Source organism: Sparus aurata, chromosome 16 (assembly GCF_900880675.1).
Source record: "Sparus aurata chromosome 16, fSpaAur1.1, whole genome shotgun sequence".
NCBI classification, from domain to species: Eukaryota; Metazoa; Chordata; class Actinopteri; order Spariformes; family Sparidae; genus Sparus; species Sparus aurata.
In genome coordinates, this window is record NC_044202.1 from 15,188,669 (window position 1) to 15,214,562 (window position 25,894).

The 25,894-nt window shown below is 45.1% G+C and overlaps 2 protein-coding genes and 1 long non-coding RNA gene across 8 annotated transcripts in view; 2 read left to right on the forward strand and 1 right to left on the reverse strand.

Annotated features, from left to right (window-relative positions):
• kidins220a (kinase D-interacting substrate 220a) overlaps positions 1 to 10,321 on the forward strand; it is a 45,996-nt gene extending 35,675 nt beyond the window's left edge. For 2 of the 6 annotated variants that reach the window (XM_030443975.1, XM_030443976.1), the window contains exons 25-32: positions 1,318 to 1,529; positions 1,926 to 2,042; positions 2,587 to 2,646; positions 5,543 to 5,659; positions 5,803 to 5,901; positions 7,319 to 7,537; positions 8,214 to 8,435; positions 8,803 to 10,321. In XM_030443975.1, coding sequence (XP_030299835.1) covers positions 1,318 to 1,529; positions 1,926 to 2,042; positions 2,587 to 2,646; positions 5,543 to 5,659; positions 5,803 to 5,901; positions 7,319 to 7,537; positions 8,214 to 8,435; positions 8,803 to 9,708 — 1,952 coding nt within the window. In that variant the 3' untranslated portion in view covers positions 9,709 to 10,321. Of the gene's footprint in view, positions 1 to 1,317; positions 1,530 to 1,925; positions 2,043 to 2,586; positions 2,647 to 4,358; positions 4,392 to 5,542; positions 5,660 to 5,802; positions 5,902 to 7,318; positions 7,538 to 8,213; positions 8,436 to 8,802 lie in introns of all 6 variants that reach the window. The other 4 variants (XM_030443977.1, XM_030443978.1, XM_030443979.1 and 1 more) reach the window with 4 other exon arrangements.
• A 1,284-nt stretch (positions 10,322 to 11,605) lies between these two features.
• On the reverse strand, positions 11,606 to 14,254 carry id2a (inhibitor of DNA binding 2a). The gene is made up of 3 exons (XM_030391357.1): positions 13,786 to 14,254; positions 13,397 to 13,457; positions 11,606 to 12,393 (listed from the first exon to the last, which is right to left on the reverse strand). The coding sequence occupies exons 1-2, from the start codon at positions 14,137 to 14,139 to the stop codon at positions 13,401 to 13,403; spliced, it is 411 nt and encodes a 136-aa protein (XP_030247217.1). The 5' UTR covers positions 14,140 to 14,254; the 3' UTR covers positions 11,606 to 12,393; positions 13,397 to 13,400.
• Positions 14,255 to 15,704: 1,450 nt separating this feature from the next.
• The window catches only part of LOC115565822 (uncharacterized), a 48,592-nt gene continuing 38,402 nt past the window's right edge, over positions 15,705 to 25,894 (forward strand). Inside the window, exon 1 of the long non-coding RNA XR_003980918.1 lies at positions 15,705 to 15,811. This is a non-coding gene — a long non-coding RNA (uncharacterized LOC115565822). The remainder of the gene's footprint in view (positions 15,812 to 25,894) is intronic.

A 25,894-nucleotide genomic window follows, 5' to 3' on the forward strand; every position in this document is an offset into this window, starting at 1 on the left:
GTGTAGCCGCGATGACGTAATAGAGCACCAGTGTTAAACTGTAAGCCAGAGCGGCGCTGTACTTTTGCTACCGTGCGTCAGCGTCCGTTCAGCCTATACAGGAGTGTCAATGACGCCTAGTGTGAAGCTGCTGCATCATAGTGTTATGAGACCACAGAAAACACACACACACACAAAGTCTGTTCCATTGAGCCAAGGTTGAGTCATGGAGAGCGCAGCTGACCAAGCTCCACAAGCAGACGTCCAGTCTCTAAGTCCGGTCCGAAAAGTGTTTAGGTGTGTGTCCACGAAACATGTGTTTATTTGTGTGTGCGCTCCAAAGTGTGTTGGTGTTTTTCACGTCCACATGTGTCTCCAAGGGAGCGAAAGGTGACCAACGCTCCTACCCAGTCATCCCGCTCCCTCCACTCCCTCCACGGCCAGTCGGTACTTGGTGCCCAGTGTCCTGTGGCCAGCCAGTGGGCAGTGCTGTCAGTGATACCCGCCCATGAGCCTGACTCACATCATAAGGCCCCCATTGTGTTCGCAGGCTGGATTGGGTCTCACTCAGCGTGTCATTCAGCAGCCACTTGTATAACCAGGAGACTTTCTGGTGCCTGCTTCTGTTTCTGCTTCTTACTTTCTTGCCAGCCACACAGAGCCACTCTGTTCTGTCTGCGGGCTTATTTAACTTTAATTTGAGAGGATTTTTTTTTATTTTTTTTTTTTACCAAAGCTCCCTCCTCTGCTCCGACTCGACTCCTCTCCAGTTGATTTATGTGAAAACAATTGTGGCAAAGTGCTTACTCTGATTGTGTCTGATGGGTTCACATGGTCCACTTTGTTTGTTTACATGGGTGAATTTATTTGTCAGGGACAGCAAGGGGCTCCATGTGCCAGAGTCGTCACGTAGCCGGCATATCATTTGTAAAATGCAGAGTATCAGCGTGCCTGCTGGTTTATGAGCAAACGGACTAATAGAAAATCAAAGTGAGAATGGAATTCACTGTCGAAGGCCATTGTAATTTTAACATCTGCGCCCGTTTTCTCTGCAGCAGTAGGTTGTTTGTCTTCTATTTTGGAGGAGGAGAATATGTTCAGGAACATCTTCTATTCCCTGTAGTGCTTCAAGAATCAAGGAATTTTTTTTCTTGTGTACGTCGATTGTTTGATATGTATTTCTCTCTGTGGATTCACAGCCGTCTAAACTCTCTTGAGATGATGAAATAAAGCTAAATTATTGATGCGTGGGTGGATCTGAAGGGTCTTTATAGTCATAGCCAAGACATGAGCATCAGTATCACAGATACACACTTGTCCTTTCTTCTCCTCTCTTAGATGTGCGTGCGGCCAGGGAGCAGATGCACATGGGAGGGGTGACCTATCCCACGCTGCCCCTGCAAGAAGCAGCTCCACGTCCCCAGTCGGGTTACGGCCAGCACTCTGCCGCCTGCTCCCCGACGGGCGCCTTTGCCAGGCCCCTGCCTCCTCAGCCCCACAGTGCCTACTTCAGCGGGATGACTGGTCCTCAGCACCCCTTCTACAACCGGGTGAGAGTGGACGGGGTTCAGATTATCAGACCTGTACGGAGAGCCCATCAGGTCTTCGTAATGATACAGAAAAATGTGACACTAAGTAATCCTCCGCAACCCACCACATTGTATTTAGGGTCTTTATTTAGTAAGCAATAATTACACTTAAATGAATGATATAATGAGGAATCTAACTGATTGTGGTTGTAAAATCCACCTGAGTAAATCGTGCCAGTAACAGGTCTTCATAGTTACCACATGATCATCGTTTTTTTTTAAATAACCAGCACCTCACTTTTATAAGGAAGAACAAGCAAGTCAGCATTCTTGTTTTTGTGTGTGTGTGTGACCTCCCTCATATGATTTTCATTTTATTTTACCTCCTCTCCTCTTTTCCTCATTTTACCCTCATAGCCTTATTTCCCCCATCATGTGTATCACCTGCCACGGCATTACCCCCACCACGCCCCCTCATCCTTGCGCCCCTTCATTAAACTACCCGGTCAGCCTAAGGACAACACCAATGGACTTGTAAGTAAAGAAGCTGTGCTAGATCCCATCAGGTCTCGCACTGGATGATTCTAGACGCAGGTATACTGCCTGTGGTCGTATTATATAATGCAACAACACTGATTGTGTGGTGGAGGGATTGAAAGTTATAACAGTGGATATTACTTTTATTATTAGTACTGCTGATAAATATAATTAAACTTTAATTATTGAGCTCATGATATAGTGCTGTCATATAACTAAGTGTTTAATATGTTATCAGGTCCATTGTGTCAAAGTCTGACCTCCTCCTCTCTTGCATACCTCTTCTCTCCCCCCCCCCCCCCCCCCAAGTCTCCCTTTTCCTTAATTTGATGTCATATGTTAAACATTTCACCTTCTGATGATTTTAACATCACCCTGTTCTCACTGCCCAACATCTGTCCAGCTGCTGACGCTGGTGGTTCTCAGTTTCTCTGCCCAAACCCAGAGAAAAACAGCGTCAGCTTAGCCCATAAATCGAGTGGTAAAGAACACAAGCCTTTCTCACTACACAACCCTTGTCTCTATTCTTTGCCCACGTCAGGATGTTATTGCAGAGGACAGCAGAGAGGGCCTCGCCTCCTGTCCCTCTGAACCCACCATGGTAACATTTAGTTACAGCTGTGGAGCGCTAGGGATATGCAAATAAGCAACTAGTCCTTCATTATCTGCCTGTTGACCTGATGCTTAAACCTCATATGTTATTTCTTGTGTTGCATGTGTAAAATGCACGCCTACTGTATATGTTTGACAGACTATTAATTTTGTGGTTGTAGGCGAGAAAGACAAATATAGATTGTCACACTCGCTGCAGAATGCTTACAATAAATACTGTAGCTGCATCCGTTGTGACGTCTAACCATCACGAGGTGTATTTGTCACAAACATCAGCTTAGATATGTAAATATAACACGCTCAATGACAGAATCAGTTCCTATTCTCTCATAAGTGGACATACAAGTATTTTTTACCTCCACTTTCAGGATTGCCTGGAGTTGCTTTGACAAGAACTGAATCTCTCCACACAGATATTCATACGTTTTTAGCGAAAAATCAGCCACTATTAGAACAATTTGAAGATAACACTACTCAGGAGATTTCTGCTCCACAAAGCCACTTATCAGGGCACTGCCAGCACACATTTAAAGGAGCTGAATGAAAGATTTGAATGTAGATTACTATGAAATGTTCCCTCGCTTCTCCGTCTGTATTTTCCTTTCTTCAACCTCTCACTTCGATCTACCTCCTTTTCTTTAAGCCCTCGTCGCTTTTTTAAACATTTGAACACCCTTTTATGTTCCTCATATCCTCTCTTGCGCTTTTGTTTCGGTTCCTCTCAAGTATAAATGTTCTCAGTTTCATCCCATTCCAGCTCTTCTCTGTATATTAGCCCATCTTATCCCATTTATGGTTCACACTTGATCTCTTTGTGTAGCGTTCACATGCGCCTGTATTTTCTGCAAATCTGTGAATGTGGACGTGTGCGCACGCTTGCTCGTTTGTGTGAGTCTTTAGGATGTGTAAGCGTGCCTAGCCCAGTGTAATTGCTTAGCTGATATAAGTGTGAGTATGGATTCCTCGGGCTGCCGGGATTATCATCAGAGCAACTGTTGGGGCTGGCGACACACACACACACACACACACACACACACACACACACATGCACACACGCTGACAAAGAGCCCAGCGCTGGTAGAGCTTATCTCCTTACCAAGACGCTTCCTCCCTCGCAGAGCTCTGTTTCCTCTTCCCCATCCTTCTGCCCAGCCCTGAGCTCAGCCCAGCTGTAATTACAGTCTTATCACACACACACACTGGGAGGGTTCACACAAACACACGCAGACATTGACGCTTTCTCGCTCACGTTCTTAGAATACACGCTCTGCAGGCTGAATCAAGGAGTCGTATTCGAGGCCTTCCCCGAATTGGAACTTCTGCTTTCTCTGCGCAGAGTGTGAGATGTCTCATTCTCTTACCGCGTCTTTCCATCTCTGTCCTGTCTGCGAAGATTATGACTGTAAAAGCATGCTGACTCCAGCGAAAAAACAAAAAAATCTCCTTGTGTAATAATTCTGCTTCCAATAGCCTCTTCTTCTCCAGTCTGACGTGCTGCTGCTGTAAAGGAGTCTTCTCCTCCCCTGCTTCGAGACGGATAAATGTCTGTCTGCTCTGTTGTCAATGTTTGAGTGTCTTTCTGGTTGTCTGTCCCTCTTCTTTTTTCACAGGTACGGTCCCGGCTCCATGATGTTACACGTGTCTGTGTGTATTTTGTCTGACTTATCTGTCCGTCTGCTTCTTTTTGTCTCCTTTATCAAGCATTTAAAGTCGCTGCCTTACAAATTAAAGCAGGTACACTTTTCGTTTCATGGCTACTTTAATTCTCGGCATCCAACCCTTTTACTCCATCTTCCCACGTATTTCTACCTCATCTCTAACGCACTGGGTTCGACTCTACCAAGCATGCTGTAGAAGGAGATAATGTAGACTCATCACTTAGAAGTCAATGCAACAACTTCACGTCCTGTAGTAGTTCAGTAGATTCACTAACATAGCTTCGTTTTAGAGTAAAGCCTCTGCTGTGTGGACATGGAGAGCAGCTAAAGTCCCCGAGTTGCCAGTCTTCATCCTCGTGCCCACCACTACAGGAAGTTGGCACCTACTATTGTGTGCTGTATTGTATGAGCTGCTTGTGTTTTTGTGTTTAACAAGCACTCACAGTCCAACTAAGCTCTGCTCTTGTCTCCCTCGAAACCAGAAACAAAGCCGCGGGGCTTAGTCTGAAGCCACGTCTTAATAGTGTTAATAGCCCGAGAGAGAGAGAGAGCGCAGAGATGGCGAGGAAGGGCTGGAGGAAGGAGGAGGAAGAGATAGCGGACAGAGAGCGATGGAAAAGAGAGTCAGTGCAGGAGGCTTAGAGGGAAGGAATGTGAGAGGAGGAAGGAAGGAAGGATGGGAGGAAAGGAAGGAGGTAGAGGGGCGAGCGAAGAAACGGAGGGGGGGAGGGGGGAGTAGGCTTGTTTAGTTTTTGTGCCAGCGGGCGGCTGCGTGTGAGGCCTTTCGACAGCATCAATTGGCCACTGGCATTAGTCACATCAGGCCTCGGAGCTGCTTCAGTGTGGCTCCACTCCATGCAGACTTACAGGCTCCATCCCTTAAGTGTCGCGCACACACTTATATATACACAGAGAAAAAGAATAAGAGCAGGTAACAGTGTATTTGGATAGGTTGGCAGCTTTGTTTACTTTTACACTTACACTGTGTGACTGATGGAGAGAATTACTGTGTGGGATTGTGGTTTTGCACCTCTGTGCGCCTCACAGTAACAAGCCTGCGCGTCTCTTTGCCGGGAATCGTTGCTCGTTTTGCCCTAATCAGTGTGTTAAGAGTGATGAGATGGTCTAACAGACTGCGAGTTTGTCCTGGTAACCCTAACTCACAAAAACACTTTGAACTAGGTGCGTATATTCTAACATTATGTGTGTGTAAATGTGTGTGTGTAGGTCCCTCCTGCAGTCCTGCTCAGCTCCATGAACACAGATGCGGTGTGTGAGCGCGTCAAACAGATAGATGGAATCGACTACAGCATGCTGCCACAGTACACCTCCACCATCAAGAAGGTGCGTTTGAGCAGGAAGTTCAGAATTTGATCTTTGTTTTCAATTTGCAGGTTATTTTCTTGATGCAGATACTTCTGTGCCTGTGTTTGAATTATTCTTTTGGGCCTGAACGGACCAGTCAGTGTCTTCCCTCTACATTGCAGGCAAACATAAATGGTCGAGTGCTGTCACAGTGCAACCTGGACGAGCTGAAGAAAGAGATGGAGATGAACTTTGGCGACTGGCAGCTCTTCAGAGGAATGGTGGGACTAAATTTATCTTGTGGGCAGGGTTGTAACTAATAATTGGTTAAATTATCGGTCAATCTTGAAATTATTTTCACAAATAACCCATCAACGTGTCAAGACCTAGGACACCCATAAATTGCTTTCTAAAACCTAAAGCATTGTTTAAAAAACCCCTCCTAAGACCTGGAGTTTTTCTGAAACGTGGAAAAAAAACAAAAGCTTAAGACTTTTTTAATCTAAAATTGTTGCCTTTGTTCTAATACTCATTAAAAAGATCACAATGCATTTCATCAGTCACATGCCTTAAAAGTTACATCATCCACTACACACTCAAGTCACACGCGGTCTTAATGATATTTCTCACAATTTCCCAGATTCCAACTTGACATCTTCAAATTGCTTCTTGTGTCAAGCCAACTGTCCAAAAATCTAAATTTTCTTTATTTACAATCATGAGTAAGAGCTCCCATGGGAAAAGTAGCCAATCTTTAGATTTAATTTTAGCTAATGTTTGACCTTTTATTAGGAAAATGATGATCCATTAAATAGTTAACTACTAATTTCTTTCAATCAGCAAATCGAAAATTGATAAATTGCTGCAGCTCTGTTTATGGAGCATCTTTACTTGCCTCCCAGCCTGGTTTAATATTGTTGGCATCATGCATGTAATATATAATTTTAAGATCAGAATGGAAGAAGATTTTTCCTCTAAAGAAGTGATCCCTCAGTAGACATAAATGATTAAGAGACATCGTTCCAACAAAAACAACAAGTCTGTAAAGTTCTGTAATAGATTTAACATCACATTCTCCTCACTCTGTGATACTTTGCAGACATTCAGCCCTGCCAGCACCCTCCCGTTGATATCTTTCATCTCTTGTTTATTCCAAAAAGAGGGAAGACAGCATTTAATAATACGACATCTTGTGCCGCAGCTGAGATATTGGGATGGAGATTTTATAATCCGTATTACGAGAAGGGCGAGAGTCAGTCAGCCAGGAGTCCAGTCGGCTGAGCTGGGGCTGAAATCACTAACACATGTAGCCGGCTCCACTTCATCAGATGTCAGTCTGTGCTCTTAATACCAAACCAGAGCCCTGGATTGGTCGTGTTTTACAGGAGATCCAATGCAGGAGCAGCAGGAAAGAGCAGTGGCCTTAAAGCTCCCTGTACTAAGCAGCGTTGTGTTGCCAGAGTGCAGCCAGCACAGACATCTGGTTCAAGATGGCTGACTGATATTTGGATGAAGGGAGGTTATTGTTGGTAGGAGTGGACAGCTGAATTGCTCCACTTAAGAAACAGCTCACCCTCACAAGCACATGTTTCTCTTACTGCTATCGTGCTCGTTTTGTTTGTCACATGCCTCAAAAGACACGTTTCCCTTAAACAAACGTCAAAACCACTGCTGAAATTTTGTGGCGTCTTTTCCAAGGTGATGGAACAACGCCATGCTGAAAGCCAGGCTCTGATTCAGGATGAATCCAGAGCTGCCAGCGAGCAGGGCAGCAGCGTGCACCACGGGGAGCCCAGCAGACTCTCAGGGGGAGCCCAGCATGAAGCGGCGGCCTTTAGCCTCAACCTCAGCTTCGAGGAGCTGAGCGGAGCTGGGCTGGAGGAGCCTCAGAGACACAGCAACAACTCACAGTGGCCGGTCAGTCTTCCTCTTAACGGCTCAGTGTAAATATACCACAGGGGTTCGTATCACACTCACCCATATACACATGCAAAGTTAGTGTACGCATACTTGTCAGCGTGTAACACTTCACAAATAGGGCCCCGAGGTCACACACCCAAAACTGTTGCATGGCCACAAGTCCTCTGCAGCTGAGACAGTGTGTTGGTGACCTCCGTGGTTCACGTTGATGTGGTTTTTGAGTGGAAAAGAGCACAGCATAGGAAGCTTATAGTATGAACATGGCAGAAATAAAAATACACACACGCACGCACACACTGCAGTGCACCGGAAGGTGTCAAGGGGCCCCTGTTTGTTATTTTCACCTTCCCTACTCCCAATTTGCAAAATCTCTGAGACACGAGCAAACACTCACACATAGACAGCTGGCTCTGCTGCTATTTTATATGATCTCACTTTGTGATCTTATTCAAATTCAAATCATCCGACACTGAAAACACACCACGGCTTTCGTTTGCCACCCCGCCTGCTGTCTCTGCCAGTAACTTTATCACTGTATCCAATTCTCACATTCTGATTATTTCATCAGTAACTAATGTAATTATAGCATTTTTAGGCACTGTTGTAAGTGTCACGTTTTTATATTTATTTTATTTATAACTTAAATATGTTGCTCGACAAACTACTTTCTCAGGTGGCAAATCACCGCACCGCAAGCATGTCCAGCCTCAACTCTCAGGATTCCACCAATGACATCGGCAAGCTGACAGACAAGCAGCAGGCTGAGTACCGTGATGCCTACAGGGAGTACATCGCTCAGATGGCCCAGCTGGAGATGTCCGGCGGTGGGGGAGAGAGGCCCGTGCAGCCCCACCCTGGACAATTCCTCCAGGCTGCCAGCTCAGAGGACAAAGGGGTGGGTGGACAGTCACAAGTACACTGTTGAGTTTCTGTCACCGCATCACTGACAGTATGAAATACCTCTTCGTAACTGTTGTCATTAACTTGTGTGGACGTAGTTTCTGAGTTTGTGTTATGTTTTTCCTAAACTTGTGTTTTTTTAAATTCATTTCTCTGGCCTGTGCAACAGCAACAATCTCATTCTGGGCTGGGAAAAAGGAGATCACTGCTTCTCGTGTTTCCTAATTATTAGCTTATACGCTTTGTTTCTCTTGGCACATAGAGACAGACTGGAATCTCCTCTTCAGAGGCCTCTGAGCCAATAACACAGGATACTGTATATTTTCCTGTTCTTCTCATTGAAACCTCTTCCCTCTCCTCAGGCCAAGGAAGGAGCTGACCAAGACAGCCGCAAGTCCTTCACCAAGAGAGGCTCCAAGGCTGCTGATGCACCAGACTTCCCCTCAGGGACCGATGCCCAGCTCCTAGACCCCATCAGCGAGGAGGATGAGAAGCTGGACCACAGCTCATCCTCCAGGACTCCAGGCACCAGGAAGAAGGGAGCCGGGGCATTATACCACAAGCTGCCCAACGATGACGACTCCAGCCCAGAAGAAGCCGAGACCACCACACCTCTCCTCCACCGAGAGGCTGCCGCTCTGCCCTCCTACAGAGGCTCCCAGCCTACTGGGGCGCTGACCAAGTCTGGGTTCCTCGCCGAAATCGCCCTGGATAAGAAAGACTCGTCCGACTCAGGGATGCGCTCCAGCGACAGCTCCTCGGACCGCTCCCTGGAGGAGGCTGAAGGGGACGCTGACGGAGAGAGAGGAGCAGTGAAGCCCAGCCTGATCGAGCTCGAGCTGGAGGGCCTGGTGAAGAAGAGAGGCCTCCTGCCCAGCAGCCTGAGCGGCCTGCAGGACGCCGCCGTGGCCCGCATGTCCATCTGCTCCGAGGCTCTGTCCGAGGCCAGCCTCATGGCCAGCAGTCCGGACGAGGGGTGGCCGTCCAGCGGGGTCGGCAACCTCAACCGCTCAGATAGCAACACCACACTCAACAACAACACGAACGACACCACCTCCAACAACACCAACACCAACAACAGCCGCCAGCAGCTGGCTAACATCACAGGCACAGAGTCCACCACCTCCTCCTCCAGCGTCGACGGCTCACCAGCTGTCATCATCGTGCCCGGCAGCAGCGGCAGCACTGCCAACACCACGGCTGCCACCATCCACAACCAGAACCTGCGCACCATCAGCCTGGGAGATGAGAGGGAGAGCGTCCTCTGAGAAGCTGCCCGTCACTCAAAGAAGGGTCACGTAGACTGTCGTTCTTGATGTTGACTGTTTTGACTTGAGTAGAGTAGATGACTGTGTTCAGCTGTTAGAAAGTGTCGCTGTGAATCAAAAGTACTGAGTTCGAAAGCTTTGATTAGTTGGTTCATTAGATTAAAATTCACCAACCAACATTCCTGATTCAATTAGGAATGATGTCGCTGTTACAAAGCCTCTTACACATGTATACGTGTGATTTCTTCTCTCATGTGAATGTGGTGCTGTGATGAAAATGGCGTGTTTAGTGATGAAATGTTACATGTCGATGAAAATGAAATGTACCCACGACTTCAAAAAAAAAAAGGAAACGCTCAGAGTTACTGAGGATTTTTGTCTGTTAAGTGTTTGGTGCTGTGCTGTGTTTGATGGTTAAAACGTTTAAAAACATAGACGGTGATGTAGACGATGTGTTTTTGACTGTTTCTGTGATAGAAGATTAAAAATGTTCTCGCACTAGTCTCCAACGTGATGATTGCGTTGTGTTTTTTTTTTGTCCAAAGTTATTTTGTGGAAATGGTGTTTTGTGAACCAATAAACATTGTTCTGCTCTGCGGACCCTCAAAACGAATCTCTTGTTTCTCTCTTTTGCACTTGGGTTTGTCTTGTAAATAAACCAGAATATTTAATCGGAGAGTCATCTCCTCAGTCTCTAATGCTGTCTGTGGTGGGAAAAGAGAGGGGGAGTCACCGACAGGATTTGTTTTGTCCGATAGATGGCGCACTCTCCATACAAACTTGTGCTGCTGTCACGGACAATGTGCCTGTCAGTGTTTTTTAACTGCTGAGGGGAACAACTTCAGCTCTGACACTCATGTGGGGGTTTTGGAGGTAGAAATGGATTCAGAGTTTTCAAATCGGGTGCAGAGCGCTTACACAAAGATCCCATAAATGTATGGTGATAGAATCATCAAATGTGTCGCCATAGCATAGAAATTATGATAAGTGTAAAGAGAAGATGATTGACGTGTGATTATGATTATCTTGATGATGATTATCGTGTGGGTTTTCACTACACGATACCAACTGTGACCCCACAATCAAATGATACCACCTTTACAGGACAGCGCAATCTGTCTAATAATAAAATAACAATTCCAGGCATTTGAGAGCAGTTAACTTGTGGCTGAATTATCCAACCATCGCCATACTGTCACTGCTTCATTTCATCTGGCTGGTGAAGACAAACACTGGACACCGGCGTGAATCTGCTCTGTCACACGATAGGATCATTTCCGAAGTGTAAATAAAAAAGGTGAACTTTAAGAATAATAGGGTGCAACACAACCCCAACAAAGTGACTAAAATAAAAAGAGAAATTGACAAAAAAAAGGTGAGGTGATGATCAGTAACGCATAGCCGGCCCAGTTTCACCTAAAAAAAAAAAAAAGTTACATTTCCATAATTGCCTACTTTTTTTGTTCTAAAAACAGCCTACAGCCCTTCTGCTTTAATGGCTCAGACTGTCACGCTGAACCATTTAATCCTATTTACTTTACATAGCATGTGAGAAAAAAGTGAAAGTGCAGTCAGTGCGCCCTAAATACGCCTTTTTTCTTTCTGTTTTTTTACGCAATCGTGCGCCTCCGGGTCGTGTTTCGCCTCTGGGAAGTGTTGACGCCGTGTTTTGGATCATTATAGGTCACACAGGGCAGGTCTGATAAGGACACTTTGTTGTGAGATTTGTTTTTCTGAAGTGCGTCAGATGTGCAGTGTGTACACACGGCGCTGTCACGTCTGGACGCACAGCTGGGGGAACTGGTTTTACGCGCTGGTTTTGAAAAACCAACACTGAGTTTCTCACCGTTTCCACCACCCTCAACCCCACCCTCCCCAAAATGAAACATGTTCCAACTTGCGTTTTTGATTTATTTTTGTATAAAAAAGGTACAATTTACATTACTTTTATAAAAAGTTTCAGCATAATTAAGTACAACATTACACTTTTGCAGAAGTTTCAAATTCCTGCAACTATACAAGATAAACTCCCGATAAGAGTTCACACGGTTCATTCTTTCATTTTAACTTCTTTTTTCTTTTCTTTTTTTTCCTTTAAACAACGTCCAGTCCTTCATGTGTCAACAATTCTGACAAGACAAGACTAAACTTTTTACAGTAACTAAACCAAGTTGTCTTTTTCTATTCACGTTCCCACCTCCGCAAAAAAAGCGAAGACTTCAACAAGGAGGAGAGGGAGGACAAGAGGGAAGGAGGGAGAGAGAGAGATGGGGGGGGGGAGGAGGTTGAAATAATCCTTGTGACAATAATCTCGTTTTTCCTCCCACTGTCGGGAATATAAAAAGCGCCTTCCATTTTCCAGAAAGGACCCACAAATAATAATAATTAAAAAAAATAGTCTTAAGTTAAATAATAATGAAAGTGTCCAAACAGAAAACACATCACATAAGATTGTCCCATAATAAGCAAAAGTCTCTTGATTTTCAGCGTCAGAAGAAAAAAAAAAAAAAAAAAAGGAAAAAAAAAATCCAGGCCTGGAGGACAGAGGGTTGGAGAGTTGGAGAGGAGGGGGAAAGTCCTGCTCCCCAGGTCCTGCGAGTGTGTGTGAGTGCGTGTGTGTGTTTTCTGTGTATGGGTGAGCGTGCGTGTGTGTGCGTGTGTGTGTTTTGCGTCTTGACCAAACACCTGCAAAAGATTGAGAAAGAGAGGCGTGTTTAGAAAATGCAAACAGGGCAGAGATCCGGACAGACTGGCGCCAGGGAGGAAGCCGCAGTTTTTAACATTTAACCAAACACTCCCAATACTAAGCAAACCCTGCGCTCCAGATGTACACACACACACACGGAGGGAGAGAGAGAGAGAGAGAGAGAGAGAGAGAGAGAGAGAGAGAGAGAGAGAGAGAGAGAGAGAGAGAGAGAGAGAGAGAGAGAGAGAGAGAGAGAGAGAGAGAGAGAGAGAGAGACACACTCCCTCTCTCTCTCACACACACTTTTCGCACAACTTCAGCCTACAATCTGGGGAAGAATCAGCGTAATTGCCGCTCAGCTGGCGCCTACCCACTTCTTGTACCAATTATGTGCAGACATCGTAGTAGCAGTAATCCAAACAGCCATTATTTTCCTGTTGCAGATGCTCTTCATTATAGACACAAGAGGGTATAATACAACCCTGACGACTGCTACTTATATACAGTAAAAAAAGGGGAAAAGCCCCACGCAGCCTGGGAGCGAACATCTTCTATTATTTTTATTCTTTTTATTTCCACCAGCGAGAAGAGAATTATTCGAATCACCTGGGTCACTTTACGGACACACTCGCGTCCCAACGCAGCCCGTGGTGCTGATTTAGATTTTTTTATTAAAGGGCTGACGGAGAATTAAAAAAATAAAATAAAATCCTTATAGGATCAAATTTTGGATTAAAAACTGCCCGCGCCTCGTCATATCCAACGCCCCGCGCTGCAGCGCATTCTCATGCAAAAAAAAAAAAAAAAAGAAAAGAAAAAAACATATTGGGAGCGTTACAGCGACGCGAGACGAGGAAGCACATTAGCGAGCGAACAAATGGGATTGGTGAATGGTAATTCTAGCTCCCATTCTGCTCCGGCAGACTGGGAGACAGGCTGTAAAGCAGGAGCCTGAGAGCCCTGGACAGAATGCAGCAGCAGACATGAGGACAGCCTACTTACCGCTTTAACGATGCAGAGTCCGGCTGTCATCTGTCATCAGCTCTGATGGCAACTCCGGGGACTGAAAACAAACAAACAAACAAACAAACAGACCCAATGTTAATTCTTTACGCATCGAGGTGTCGGCCGGTTTGAATACAGTGTTATGTAGGTCGGATATCTTCCTCCTCCCTTTCTGTACAAAGACAGAGAGAGTGAGAGAAAAAAAACATGCCATTTTCTTTTTCTTTTTTTCACCCCCCTCTCCAACAAGCCATTTTGTGCGAGTTACGCATAGGCTACAAAAGGCGCACCGGCTATGCGCACAAATAAAAAAAAAAAAAAAAAAAAAAAGGAATCCAGCACACGACCGGGCTATCGCCTGGCTTGTTTAGCTACGGTGTAATTACCTGTAATGACAAGATGCTGATATCTGTGTTGAGGGTGGTCAGAGGGGTCCTGGACGGAGCCTGCCCCGGCCGCGCAGGGTGATGCAGGCTGGTTATTGCGACGCTGGAGTCCAGCGCGATCTGCAGGTCCAAAATGTAGTCGATTACATGCTGCAGGATTTCCATCTTGCTGACGTTCTTGTTCTGGGGGATGCTGGGCACCAGCTCCTTCAGCTTGGAGTAGCAGTCGTTCATGTTGTACAGCAGGCTGAGCGGGTCATCCACCGGGGTCTTGCTCCGAGAGATTCCCAAGGAGTGCTCTGATAAATTCGCGTTGTTTTTCCGGAAGGACCGCACGGGGCTTATTGCTTTCATTTTTTGTCTGTGTTTGAGTTAGGCGAGAGGGTTTGTGTGTGTCGGTATCTTGCTTCTTTTAAGTCCTGTTCCTGCCAGACGATCAGCGATCAGACTGAATTATCAAGCTGTCAGTGTGGTTTATATAGGCAGCAGGCTGGGCATGCGACACAGGCGGGTCCGACGCGCTCATTGGCCAGGGTCAGCCTGTCGGTCAACGCCTTCGCGCTCTCCCATTGGCTCGTCCCGCTCAAATCCCTCCCCTCTCCATCGCGTTACCAGTGGCAACGCATGTTGGAGGCGGGGCGCAGAGGGCGCTTCAGCAGCTCCGGTGGGCAATTTGGAAAATTAAGCCCTTACCTGTTTCTGATCAAGAAAATTAATGATTCGCATGGCTGTCAATTGACTATGGAAAAAGTGTGAGCGGGCGCCAACACCTTTGCCTGCACGACTTAAATCTGATTCAGTAGTTTTCTCATGAGAAACAAAGCAGGAAACATGTGTTTAAACATTAAAAACAAGCCCCAGTCAAAATAGAGAAAATCATTGCGAGACTCTGTGTGTGATAACTAATCTCACAGACAGAACACACACAAATTGTCAGCCATCACTCATTCCTCCACACTCTTGAGTTGTCATGTGCGGTTTGTGGAGGTGTGGAGCTGTGATGAGAGGTGCCAGATCAGGCGCGCCTGATGATTCCTAATTCACTCCAGCCCGGACCGGTGTGAAGGCAACTTTTCTGTCTGACTGAGGGAGAAATGTTTGAACAGCTTCCGCCAGAAAAATGCTCATACCGGTGACAACGCAGACACTTTTTTTTTTTTACGCATGGGAAGATAAATGCTTAGGGATCCTAGCTGAGCTGATCAATGTCCGAAATATGTGTTTCACTTATACTTGACGCGCTTCAGGGCTGTCTCTTTATTCTCTGTTTCCAGCACTGAGGTCTATCAAGTCTGATCAATTACAAAACAAACACATTAAGATGAGCGGACAGACTTTAATACTCAGTTATTTGTTTTGCAGTTCTGCCTGCATCACGTATAACAATTTCTGTGCGCGCCAGGTTCCACTAAACTAATGTGCACTTTAACCAAACGGCAGCAGCGCCGCGCCTGCCTCTGTGCGCCTATTCAAACGTGTCCCGTGCTCCTCGGCGGCGTTAATTGTCACCTGAGTCTGTTGTGTGTCAAAGTTCACTAAGTCGCGGCCTACAAATGCGCCTTTCATATCGGCGCACGTGAGGAGCTGATTAACTACTATTGACACTTTAATGTTTTCTGAATGAGCCGTTTGTTTGTAGGAATTACACGCTTCATTCTTCAGCCGGGGGTGGGAGGCTGTTTGATGCCGCACTAACTAATTGCCCCCGGGGGCAGTTGTGGACTGTTGGGGATGTGCTCTATTTTTTTTTTTCTTCTTTTGGTTGCTTTATGGATTAAAATTTCCGCGATAAAATCAAATCAATGAATTTTTAAAGAGGCTGGGAGAGGGTGATTGTTAAACCACGGGACGCAGAGAGACTTGAGAGGGAAGGATTATGATTTTGATGGTTTTTTTTTTTTGGGGGGGGGGGGGGGGGGGGGAAAGAGATTTTAATGACAATTCGGCTGAAACACCAACGAGGAAATCCTGAAAGCCGAAGTAATCCTAATGGACCACAAGAGGAGTGCACGGTCTGCAGAGGCAGGTAGGACCTTTATGGAGCACAGGCGAGCTCTTCTTTGGATTATTGTTGTGCGCAGAGACAGAAAGTTGTTCCGAGCCTTAAATGATCTATAAAATGACCGTTTTGCGCACGGAGTGTCAGTGAAATGTTTTGCAGTATTTCACACACACACACACACACACACACACACACACACACACACACACACACACACACAAGAAAAAAATCACCATCTGTGTGATTGTTCTATTCAGCAGGCGCGGACACCTTCTCCTTCAGCTGTCTGACGCTTTTTCCCCTTTTTATGCATCTCTAATATAATCTGGAGCTCCTGCAGTCTGTGTCCACATCTGGTGCAATCGGATTTTTCCATTTTCTCCCTGTCTTCCTTTCGCCGCCACAGCTGTGTACATTTCGCACGACACCCCTGACTGATGCCTGACAGGCAGGTGATGAAGTGGCGCAAGAGCACGTCGGTGCAAAGCCGAGCGAACCTCCTCCTCTTCCTTCAGCAGCAGCAGCAGCAGCGGCAGCCTCACCCCTGCCTCTCCTCTCCTCTCCTCTCTCTCTCTTCTTCCCTGTTTCTCCCCTCTCTCGCTCAGTCTTTGGAGCAGACTCTCTGGCGCCGGCGCCGTGACGTCACCCCATTCACAGCAGCCCTCGAGCCAGCCCTCGCGGCGCCGCTGAGGCGGTTTCCATGGAGATGGGGTTTCGGGGTTGTCAATCAGAGGGGGTACTCAGCTGATCGACCCGGGACCGAACCGGGGAAGTTCTGAACGCCTCGGACAGGTTTTATCTGGGTCACTGCGGGTTTCTTCTTCGGTGGTGGCCGGCGTATTTACTCAGTAATCAGATACTTGTACTCTACTTGAGTATGTCCACTTGATCACAGGTCTGCTTACAGTACAGAGGACAACAGTCAGCTGCTTTTCACCCAGTCACCCTCCAGCAGACTGTCTCCTGTCACTTCACACAATATGATGATCTTGTAAAATATAAAGAGCTGTTGAACACTTGTTAAACTGAGCTCCACCTCCACCAATTTGTTGCACAACAGTAAAATTTTACAGAGGCCTACGCCCTAATGCATTAGTAATAAGAATCTATTAATAAAATATATAAAAGACGTGGTGTGACATCCACAGGGGCCGTTTTCTGCTTTATGAGTACTTTTGATATTTTAAGTGTAATAATGATTTAGTGAGGTATAGAGGATCTGAGTACTTCCTTTATATTACTAGTCATAATCTTGATGTTATGGTGCCAATGTAAAGGCATCTTTATCTAGATACTTTTTTTTTTAATCCCATCAGTCAGTTTGGGCATGAAAAACAGTCAGGTTGACAATAAATGTTAAAAAGAACACTAAACTGGAGTTCAACCCAAGTTTAATGGAGTATGTACTCAGGTTGTTTGGTCTGGGAGGACTCAATCTGTTCTGAGACAACGCTGTAGTTTAAGGGTGCGCTATGTAGATCTGTTTAATGCCTAAACATACTGAATAAAACAAACTCTCATTTCACGACTGAATCAACAAACTGACCCTCAAAGGGTGACACTATTCCCTGCTGTTTCAATTTGTTTTTAGTTGGCGGACCCTGCCGCCAAACAGCCTTCTGGGGACCCTGTTTTCCCCTGAGAGCAGCTGGTTTACTCACATACAGGAAGAACATGAACATTTCTGAGTTTGTAGTATTACCTCTTTAATACTGTAAGTATATATATATATTAAAAAAAAATCAGAGTTTGGATTCATTCTCCAAAACGACATAATGCCCCTTTAACCCATCCGACAGGCAGGCATGTTTCACACTCCAGATGTTGGCAGCGTGATGACCACCCCTCTGCTAGATGTGACCCTTTGCCGAAGCTTTCGGATGAACGGTCATGTGAATCGCCCCGCATGCAGACGTCACGTCAGGGGCGAGAATCTTTTTGGACCAAACAACCCAAACCTTTCCCACGCAGCCCACGCACAAGCGGAGGACAAGTCAGTTTTTATTTTGGATGTTTTTCGAAAAAGTTTCTCTAGCCCCCCCTCCGAGACTCAAAGGCATTCCTCAGCCGAAGCGAAGGTCACAAACCTATTAGTTTGGGTTCAGGAGATAAGGTTCGGAAAAACAAAGCGGAGCTGCCAGCCGGGAGGAGTGCGCCCTGCAGCCCCGGCGTCGGACTGTCTGCGCTCCGGTCGACTTGTTGCTCCTCCGCCCTGCAGCTGCACTGTCAGGGCCCACTCCTTCAATTAATATTAGAATTGATCCGAAACAATTAACCCCTTTTATCCGGAATTGTTTTACGAAAGAAAATACCTATTATTATTATTATTATTATAATTATTATTATTTAATTTGTTTTAAGTTAAAAGTCCCATCACAGCTGAGGGTGAAGACTTCCATCACAGAATGACAGCAAGTCAGCAAGTTAATCGACAAAACAGCGCACATTTCGACAATCTGGAAACAATTTTCAGTCTAATAGTTAGAAACAACGACGACGATAAAAAAAAAAAAAGAAAAAAAGCGCATTAAAAAAAAGTCGCTCAGACCGCAGGGAGCAAACACCGACGTCATCTGAAAAGTAAAAACGTGATTTTTTAAAACTTATTTTAAAGTCCCCTGCCTTGATTTTCTGATCTGATTTTTTCTCTTTTACCGTCCGTGTCCTTCGGAATAAGTCGAATTACGGCAAATAAGCGACCGCTCTCCATCGTCCCGGAGCTCAGAGAAGTCTCGCTTTTTCTCTCTCTCCCTCTCCGGGGCTGCCACGCGCCTGTCGCGTGGAACAGTGTACACATCTGGTGGCGCGGGGACTCTTGTAGCAGCGTCGACCCTGCGGGGCGTGGTCTGTAACACCCCCAAACTGCAGCAGCGCCAGGAGCAAATACGAAACAAAAAGGGGGGGTGAACTGTGATCTGTACCACCAAATACCTTATCTGTTAATGCATTCGCTGGTGCATCTTAAAGCGCGTGCAATGCAACCTGATTTTGCAAAAAAATTAAAAACTAAATAAAATAAATTCCATGATCTATTATTCATTATAGTTCGTAGTCTATCTGCTGTCTTTAAATTATCAGAGAACAGTAAAAAAAATTAAAATAAAAAGCATCTTTAGATTGCTTTGGACAGAAACCTGAAACTATTTAATTTATTATATATGACAAACACAGGTGGGATATCCTCATATTTAAGAAGCACTTACCACAGAATTTGGGCAGTTTTCCTTTAAAATGGACAAAAATCTAGACATTATCTAGTGTTGTAAAGTCAATCATACATTGAGTCGTGTGAATAGCCCACAACTTGAGTTCTGTGTCTGATATGAAATGTACTTAAGTATCAAAAGTATAAGTACAAGTAAACTACTTATATATTTACATACTTGTACTGTGTACTATGGGTTGACCAGTCATCAGCCTGGCCGATATATCAGATTTGATATTCAGCATTTCCCTCTTTTTTTAAATTTTTTTTTTTATCAGACTCAGTGTTTTTGAATTAGTGACTAATGTCATCAAATTATGTAGTCTAAGTAATGTAAAGAGGACAACATTTGCCTGCAAGATGTAGCATGAAGAAGCACAAAATGGAAAAAAGTACAATTACCCCAGAAAAGTACAGTACTTGAGTAAACATAGATATACATTTGTTGATGAAGGCTCTCAGTAATCCAGGTCATGGTAATTCTAAGTGCTGTATTGTAGGCAAATGGACTTGTTTCCGTTTCTTGAGGACGTTTCACCTCTCATGTATGTCGTTCAACGACCCACAAGTGGCCCTAAAAATCAGAGCTCACACGTGTCCTAAATGACTCCGTAAGGATACACCCAGACAGAGTTTAAAAACCTGCAAATGACCTTCTAATTAGTTAGATGAATGTAGTGGAGTAAAAGTACAATATTTGCCTCTGAATTGTAGTGGAGAGGAAGTAGAAACTAGCAGAAACTGGAAATACAGGAGGGACAGTTACCGCAGGTTGTACTTAAGTGCACTACTTTAGTAACTGTAACTGTTGCTTGCCATTGTCCATATTCAAATCAAAATATGACAAAGCAAAGTTGTGTGAAAGCTTTCCAGTCAGTGACCATTCATAGCTTCATCAGTCTGAAATAAGTGTGCAACAATCCAACATTTAGCAAGAACTCATCTGTTACCAATTAGTTTTTTTCATTCTTTCTCTAGAAAATGAAAACCAATGCACCCAGGTGGAGAGTGGCTCTGTTTTAACCCATCTTTGGCCTTGAGTAAAACACATCTGCTCTGTCCTCCTCTCTGTCCACCTCCTGCCTCTTCAGTCTCTCCTGTGGTCCAGATGGGACTCTCTCTGCTCTCTGAGCAACAGCCATCGAGGCCTGGCTCTATTGTAACGTGAGAGGCTGCAGCAGGCGCACGGGCGGGCAGGAAGCTTTGGGAGAGATGGATGGTAGTGATGAGGTGGCCAGATTGGACTGGGAGACAAAGGCACCATGGCTGCCCGAGTGGCTTCCAGGCTGGTCGTGGAGTGGCCACTCCAAGCCTCCCTGGAGGCCGGCCCTCCCATGCCCTGCACACACCACTCCTCCACCATGCACAGCTGGCTGCAGGAGATGTGACAGGAGGTAGATGATGGAGGTGGACAGCTGAGGCTTTGAATTATATATCATGCCATACCTTGTTACTATAGAACTCGAGCATCTGAAGTTGTTAAAAAAGCACTTATTTTCTCTTAGAGTTGAACCACTCAGATCTTTTGGCCAGCGTGATAACCACCAACCAGTTGGCAGTGTGGAAAAGTTGGCTGCAGTTTAACTTTTGGGCAATATTGCCTGTTGGCATACAATCACACGTTAACGTTGCTGTGTCGCCCACCTATCACTGCGGCACAGCTGTCACTGCAGCTAGCAGTCTGTACCCCAGTAATCAGATATCTGCATATCTCCACTTTCGCACGGGGAGTATGACAGTGTGGTTTCCAGACACACACGCTGTCAGGCGATGATTGTTGGAATCAGATTTTCTTTTAATGCGGCGGGGAGAGCGGAGGTTAGCTGGTGTCTGCGTGTAAATGAGGAGTTAAGTTTTATCTGTCACCGAGTTGGGTTGCAGAAAATTATCGGCGTTACCACTTGGTGTTAATGACCACGGAGTCAGTTGCTGTGGAGATGTAACAGGTGCAGCGACAATACAAATGTAATGTAATTTCACTGAGCCTTCGCCTGGTAGCTCCAACTGAAGCTGCGGTGAGAAAACTGATGAAGTTGGGTGTCCTTTCAATCCCAGTACGCAGGCGGTCAGGTTCCTCTATTCCGAGGGGAATTGAGAATGTGTACGAGACCTGAAACTAACTTCTGATACCACCTCAGCCTGAGACTTCTTGGATTCTGTGGTGAAATGGTTTTGTGTGCGTCCAACGGTCCAACTCTCAAGGTGGATTTAACTTCAGGGAACTTCACCCTTGTGTGTGCCTTTGATCGCCGCTGCCTTCACTGTTATTCATTTTTGGTTTCAAGATCAAAAATAAGATTGTGTTAGCCTGTTAAGAAAGCAAAGAGTGACTCTACTGTTATGTGTAACACGGTTTAGTTAAAATTATAATAAATCTGATGAAATTGAAAGTCCATTCTTGACCACCGGGTCAATTTAGTAGCTTTCACATGACTTACATCAGCAGACCTCAGATCACAAAGGGCCTTTTAATGTCTTTCTTTAACAACATGGATCAGAAGTCCATAAAGGGGTCAGAAAAAGTAGAAGCTTTACACCAAAATCACCTGAGGTGAAAATGGCCAAGGATCATTTAACCAAATATTACAATCACTGTTTGTATGTATTAGGTCACATTTTCAGACGACTTATCATAAATTAACTGTTGAACCAAACTTCATGAATGTTTTTTGTGAGCGTAGATACTAACAGCTAACCTCTGCATGAGAACAAGATGGTGGTGCATCCTCAAGTGTCAGGGTGTCAGGGATCTCCTCTCAGTAAGGACTCATGCTGACCTATTTACTGGCTACGTTTAGGGGTCAGAGTCCACAACTGTGACCCCCTCAACCCAGGCAGACAGAACAAATCAGGAACACGGGAGATCAACGTTTTGGACGAAGCAGAAGTCTGTTTCCTTCTGCTGTATCTCTTTGTCGCAGCAGAACCCACTTCCCTTATAACCTCAAACCATCTGACCACAGTCATTTCGCTCTTACTCAATCTTTATATATTTATACAGCGCAGGGGGAAGAGAGAGTTAATGTAGGAAACACACTCCTCTGTGTGAAAACAGAGAGAACAGCTCCGTCCTGGCTGATTCATCGCTTTGTCTTATTTGCCATCTCTGACCACCCATGCTTGTGTTGCTTCTACCGGGGGGGGGTAAATTATGTGTCCGGTGTTTGAAAGGACGGCTGCAGCGGTGGGGTACGAGCTGCTGGGCGCTGCCATAACACGCGTACTCAGATGTAATATGCGTGCTGGAAATTCGGTGCCTCCGTGGCCTTTAATAAACACGGCCAAGCTAAAGAATTGTCAGACTTGTAGAGAGAATGTCATTTTTCAATTCCACCAGGCCTCTTCTGATCACTCTGTGAAAAATCTTCTGTCCACGCCGAGAAGCCAAAACGACAGAAAAACACTTAAATCTTTTCTATTCTAAGCCAGCAGCCTAACACCGTTTACTGCCAAGATGCTTTCCACTGTCTTTGAAGCGTTATTTATTGTTTACAGAGCAAGTGTGAAAAATATAGTGCACCAGCAAGTCCCGACACTCAAAACTGGATAACATGTCAATGAGACCGAGTCCGAAGTCATTCGCGCTGCTGCGTCATTCACTATTTTACCATTAATATAAATTCTATGTAGAGCACAGGGCTTGGGCTTCAGAGTTGAAGTCTCCCGGCGGTCCCCCCCCCACACCCCCACCAGACACCACAATGGAAGCCTTCAGATTGTTTTAATTATATGAATCTCTTATATGTCATTTAATCGAATAGGACAGTTTTAAAAGAAAATTTCCCTCCAGGCAACAAAGTCTACAAAGCTCTCCCACGCCAAAAAGTCCTAGTGAAGTATGTCAGATAAAAAAAAAAACATGACTACTTTGATCACTTTCATTTGATCTATTTATGTTTTTTGTGCTGAAATTGCATAAATATAGTGAGTGTGGGTGATGAACAGTGTGCAGGATTTTTTGGATTCTTTCAATTATGGACATTTTCTGGAAATCAACACGTGGGAATTTTACATATGGACTTCAGTTATAGTTTTGAGCTCACAATGAGCTCACACACTGTTGATCGAGCCTTAAATCAGCACCAGAGAAATCGCTCTGTATATATTTATTCACGTCGCCCTTGGGGGGGGGGGACCTTAACTGATGACCTCAGTACATCTAAAATCTTGGTTACGGTCCTGTCCTCTAGATAGATTTGCCTTTGTAATAATGGTAAAATGGTACAGCTGATACGATTTACATCATCCCGCAAATTTTGGCGTGCCGGAGATGAAGCGTGATCAACTACAGCAATGGAGCATATAGAAGCATGCCGGTGCCTATGGTGTCATAAGCACATTGACAGTATTTGTGTATTGGAGACAAAAGTTCCACACTGCAGGTTTAAGGTCAAATAACTGCCTCAGATGGTTTTTTTGCTACTCTGCCCGTAATCGGTGCCAGATTACGGAGTTCTTTCCAGAAAGCTAGTGGAGCCATAAAATAAGGTATTTATTTCCCAACGCTGCCAGAAATAAAAATTCTGGTGGGAAAATCATCACACCGGAATTTACTGTGTTGACCTGAAATTAGTGTCAGATTTTAAACTGCGGGATTTGTTTATACTAACAGTGGATGGGTTGGCGTGAAATGTCACGGCGTGTCTCGTAACTCATTGTTTTGGTTTTCACTCTCACTGTTCTCACTGCATGAGAGAGCAGTTTTCAGTGGGAAAGTTCCAAAAACTCACTGTACTATACCTGCTCACAAACCAAACAAGCGTAAACCCCCCTCAGCCGGCAAAACTGGCCCTAATGTTGGCAGATTAGAGGACTTTGTAGGTTAATGTGTCAGGAGACAAGATTGCAGACTACTCATGTCCTTCATTTCATATTCAAATTCAGCTTTTTTGCCCTGCTTGTTTGTGGGCCAACCTGTGATTTTTGCTTGAGTCTACCTATTTTTAACCTTTTCTCCCGCTGTGCTCCTGCCAATCTCCCAGTTTTATAGTAATACAAGTAAAAACTGTACTTCTCAGTTTCTTGTGTTGGGATACCTGGCAGCCCAACCTGGAGGCCCAGGTGAGTGCTCAGGCCCTCTGCTACCCACAATATGCCTCCACAGCTGGATGAAACAGGTCCCAAGAGGATATACTTCCGATTTTCACTCAACTTTGCCCTTAATTGACATTTGACTCCCGTCTCGCTCATTCACCCGAGAAAAGTATGTGTAGGTAGCTCTTGAGTGCTTTTACTACTCTTTTACTAGTCTCCTTTTTTATGATTTGGGATAACGCCACTATAGTTTTTAAAAAATTCTCTTTGGACACACAAGAAAACGCTAGAATATGGTAAACACATGATATAATGAGCCATATGGTGTCTGGTGAGGGATTTTGGACTCAACCTGTAATCACATGACAATCATCCATTAGCGTTTTCGAAAAGTTTTCTCCATCTATGCTGCAGCGTGACTCTTTTATTTCATAGACTCACGCACTTTGTATGGACTTTAACACAGACAGCGGCCCAAATGGGCAAAATCTGCCTGAGCTACAGCAGACGTGGCCTTGCAGATCAGCTGAAGGTGTCTTGTCATCCCCTTCGCATGCAGATTTGCTGCTGTAAGCACGTTGAAGTGGTCAGGTGGATCATTTAGAGCCAGTGCTTTTAACTGATCACAACAACAAAGGTTCTCACGGCCCTAATCCTCTTTGGCTCTTATCTCTCACCCCTCCTCACCCGTCACCCATCTCATCGGCTCACGTAGGATCAGACCTACCAATGCAGACTTTCTCCTGTCTTTCTCTTTTGGCATGCGCTTACTATCCCTATTACCTTCCCTTTCTCTTTTCCTCGCAGATTATCCGTCTCGCGCCGCCATCGCTGTCTCGGCCCTGTCAGGGTTTTTTTTTTTCCCTCTGCCTCTCTCACTTTTAACAGTTTATCTGCTCTTTCCCACCGAGGGCATCTGGGTCTTTTAGGACCCTCTTCACCTCCCGGCTAACAAAAGCTGAGTCACATTTTGAAATGAAGAGCGGAGTCTTTGAACGACACTTGCTAAGCTCCATTTGAAGAGAAGCTTCAGTGTCTCATCAACAATAGATTCAGCCCCGTGTGTGGACCATGATCAAGCATACGGCGGTTCATTCAGGATGGTGGGAAACTAAGCAGCAGCGGGAGAGGAAAAAACGCTTGAATAACAACTTTCCTCAGCTGTGGCGTCTTTGCGTCTTTGTGATGTAATTACATTAAATCCTCCAAACCTGCTGTGTTTCATATTGCCACCAGTTCTTTTTTTATTTCGGTTTTTTTTTTCACTTCAGCTCAGCTACAGTCAGTCCCAGCCAGCGCAGGTTAATGTGGCCATTTACTTTGATATCAGCAGAATGAATCAACCTTTAAAAGCTGTTAGTGTTATTAAAAATACCCCAGAGGGAGCAGCTATGGCTCGTGTACTTCCAGCGTCTGTGTATGTGTTGCAGTTAGCTTTAGATTATTGGGACTTATTGGAGTAACAAGCTAATGGAATTAAGGTGCTGGATTTCATGCTCCGTTGCCAAGATTCAGCATTAAAAGGATGTGTGCTGAATAAATAGTGCTTTAAGTAGATGAGATTCCGACACGGGAGAGATTCGCTTGTCAGAGCAGCATTGTTTGCTTGGCTCCTGAGCCAGTGAAACTGTCAAGTGTGCTAGTGGTCGCGGATAGACGGATGGATGGAGCTGGTTTCTCTTCCGAAAGTGCATTTTTTAAAAAGCTGCAGTTGACAAACTCTTCAAATGCTTGAAGCAAAAAAAAAAAAAAAGAAACTTTCCTCTGTATCTAGTTTTTTTTTTTTTTTACGCATGAAGCGCTTCTGAAAAGAAACTGCTGGAAGCACACCTAAAGACACCAACACCCTCTTGATGAAAAAAGCAAAG

Coding starts and splice junctions, on each gene's coding strand:
- id2a (XM_030391357.1), bottom strand. CDS start 14,139: ATGAAAGCAATAAGCCCCGTGCGGTCCTTCCGGAAAAACAACGCGAAT. Junction 13,458..13,785: donor TCAGCATCTTGTCATTACAG/GTAATTACACCG, acceptor GTTTGTTTTCAG/TCCCCGGAGTTGCCATCAGA.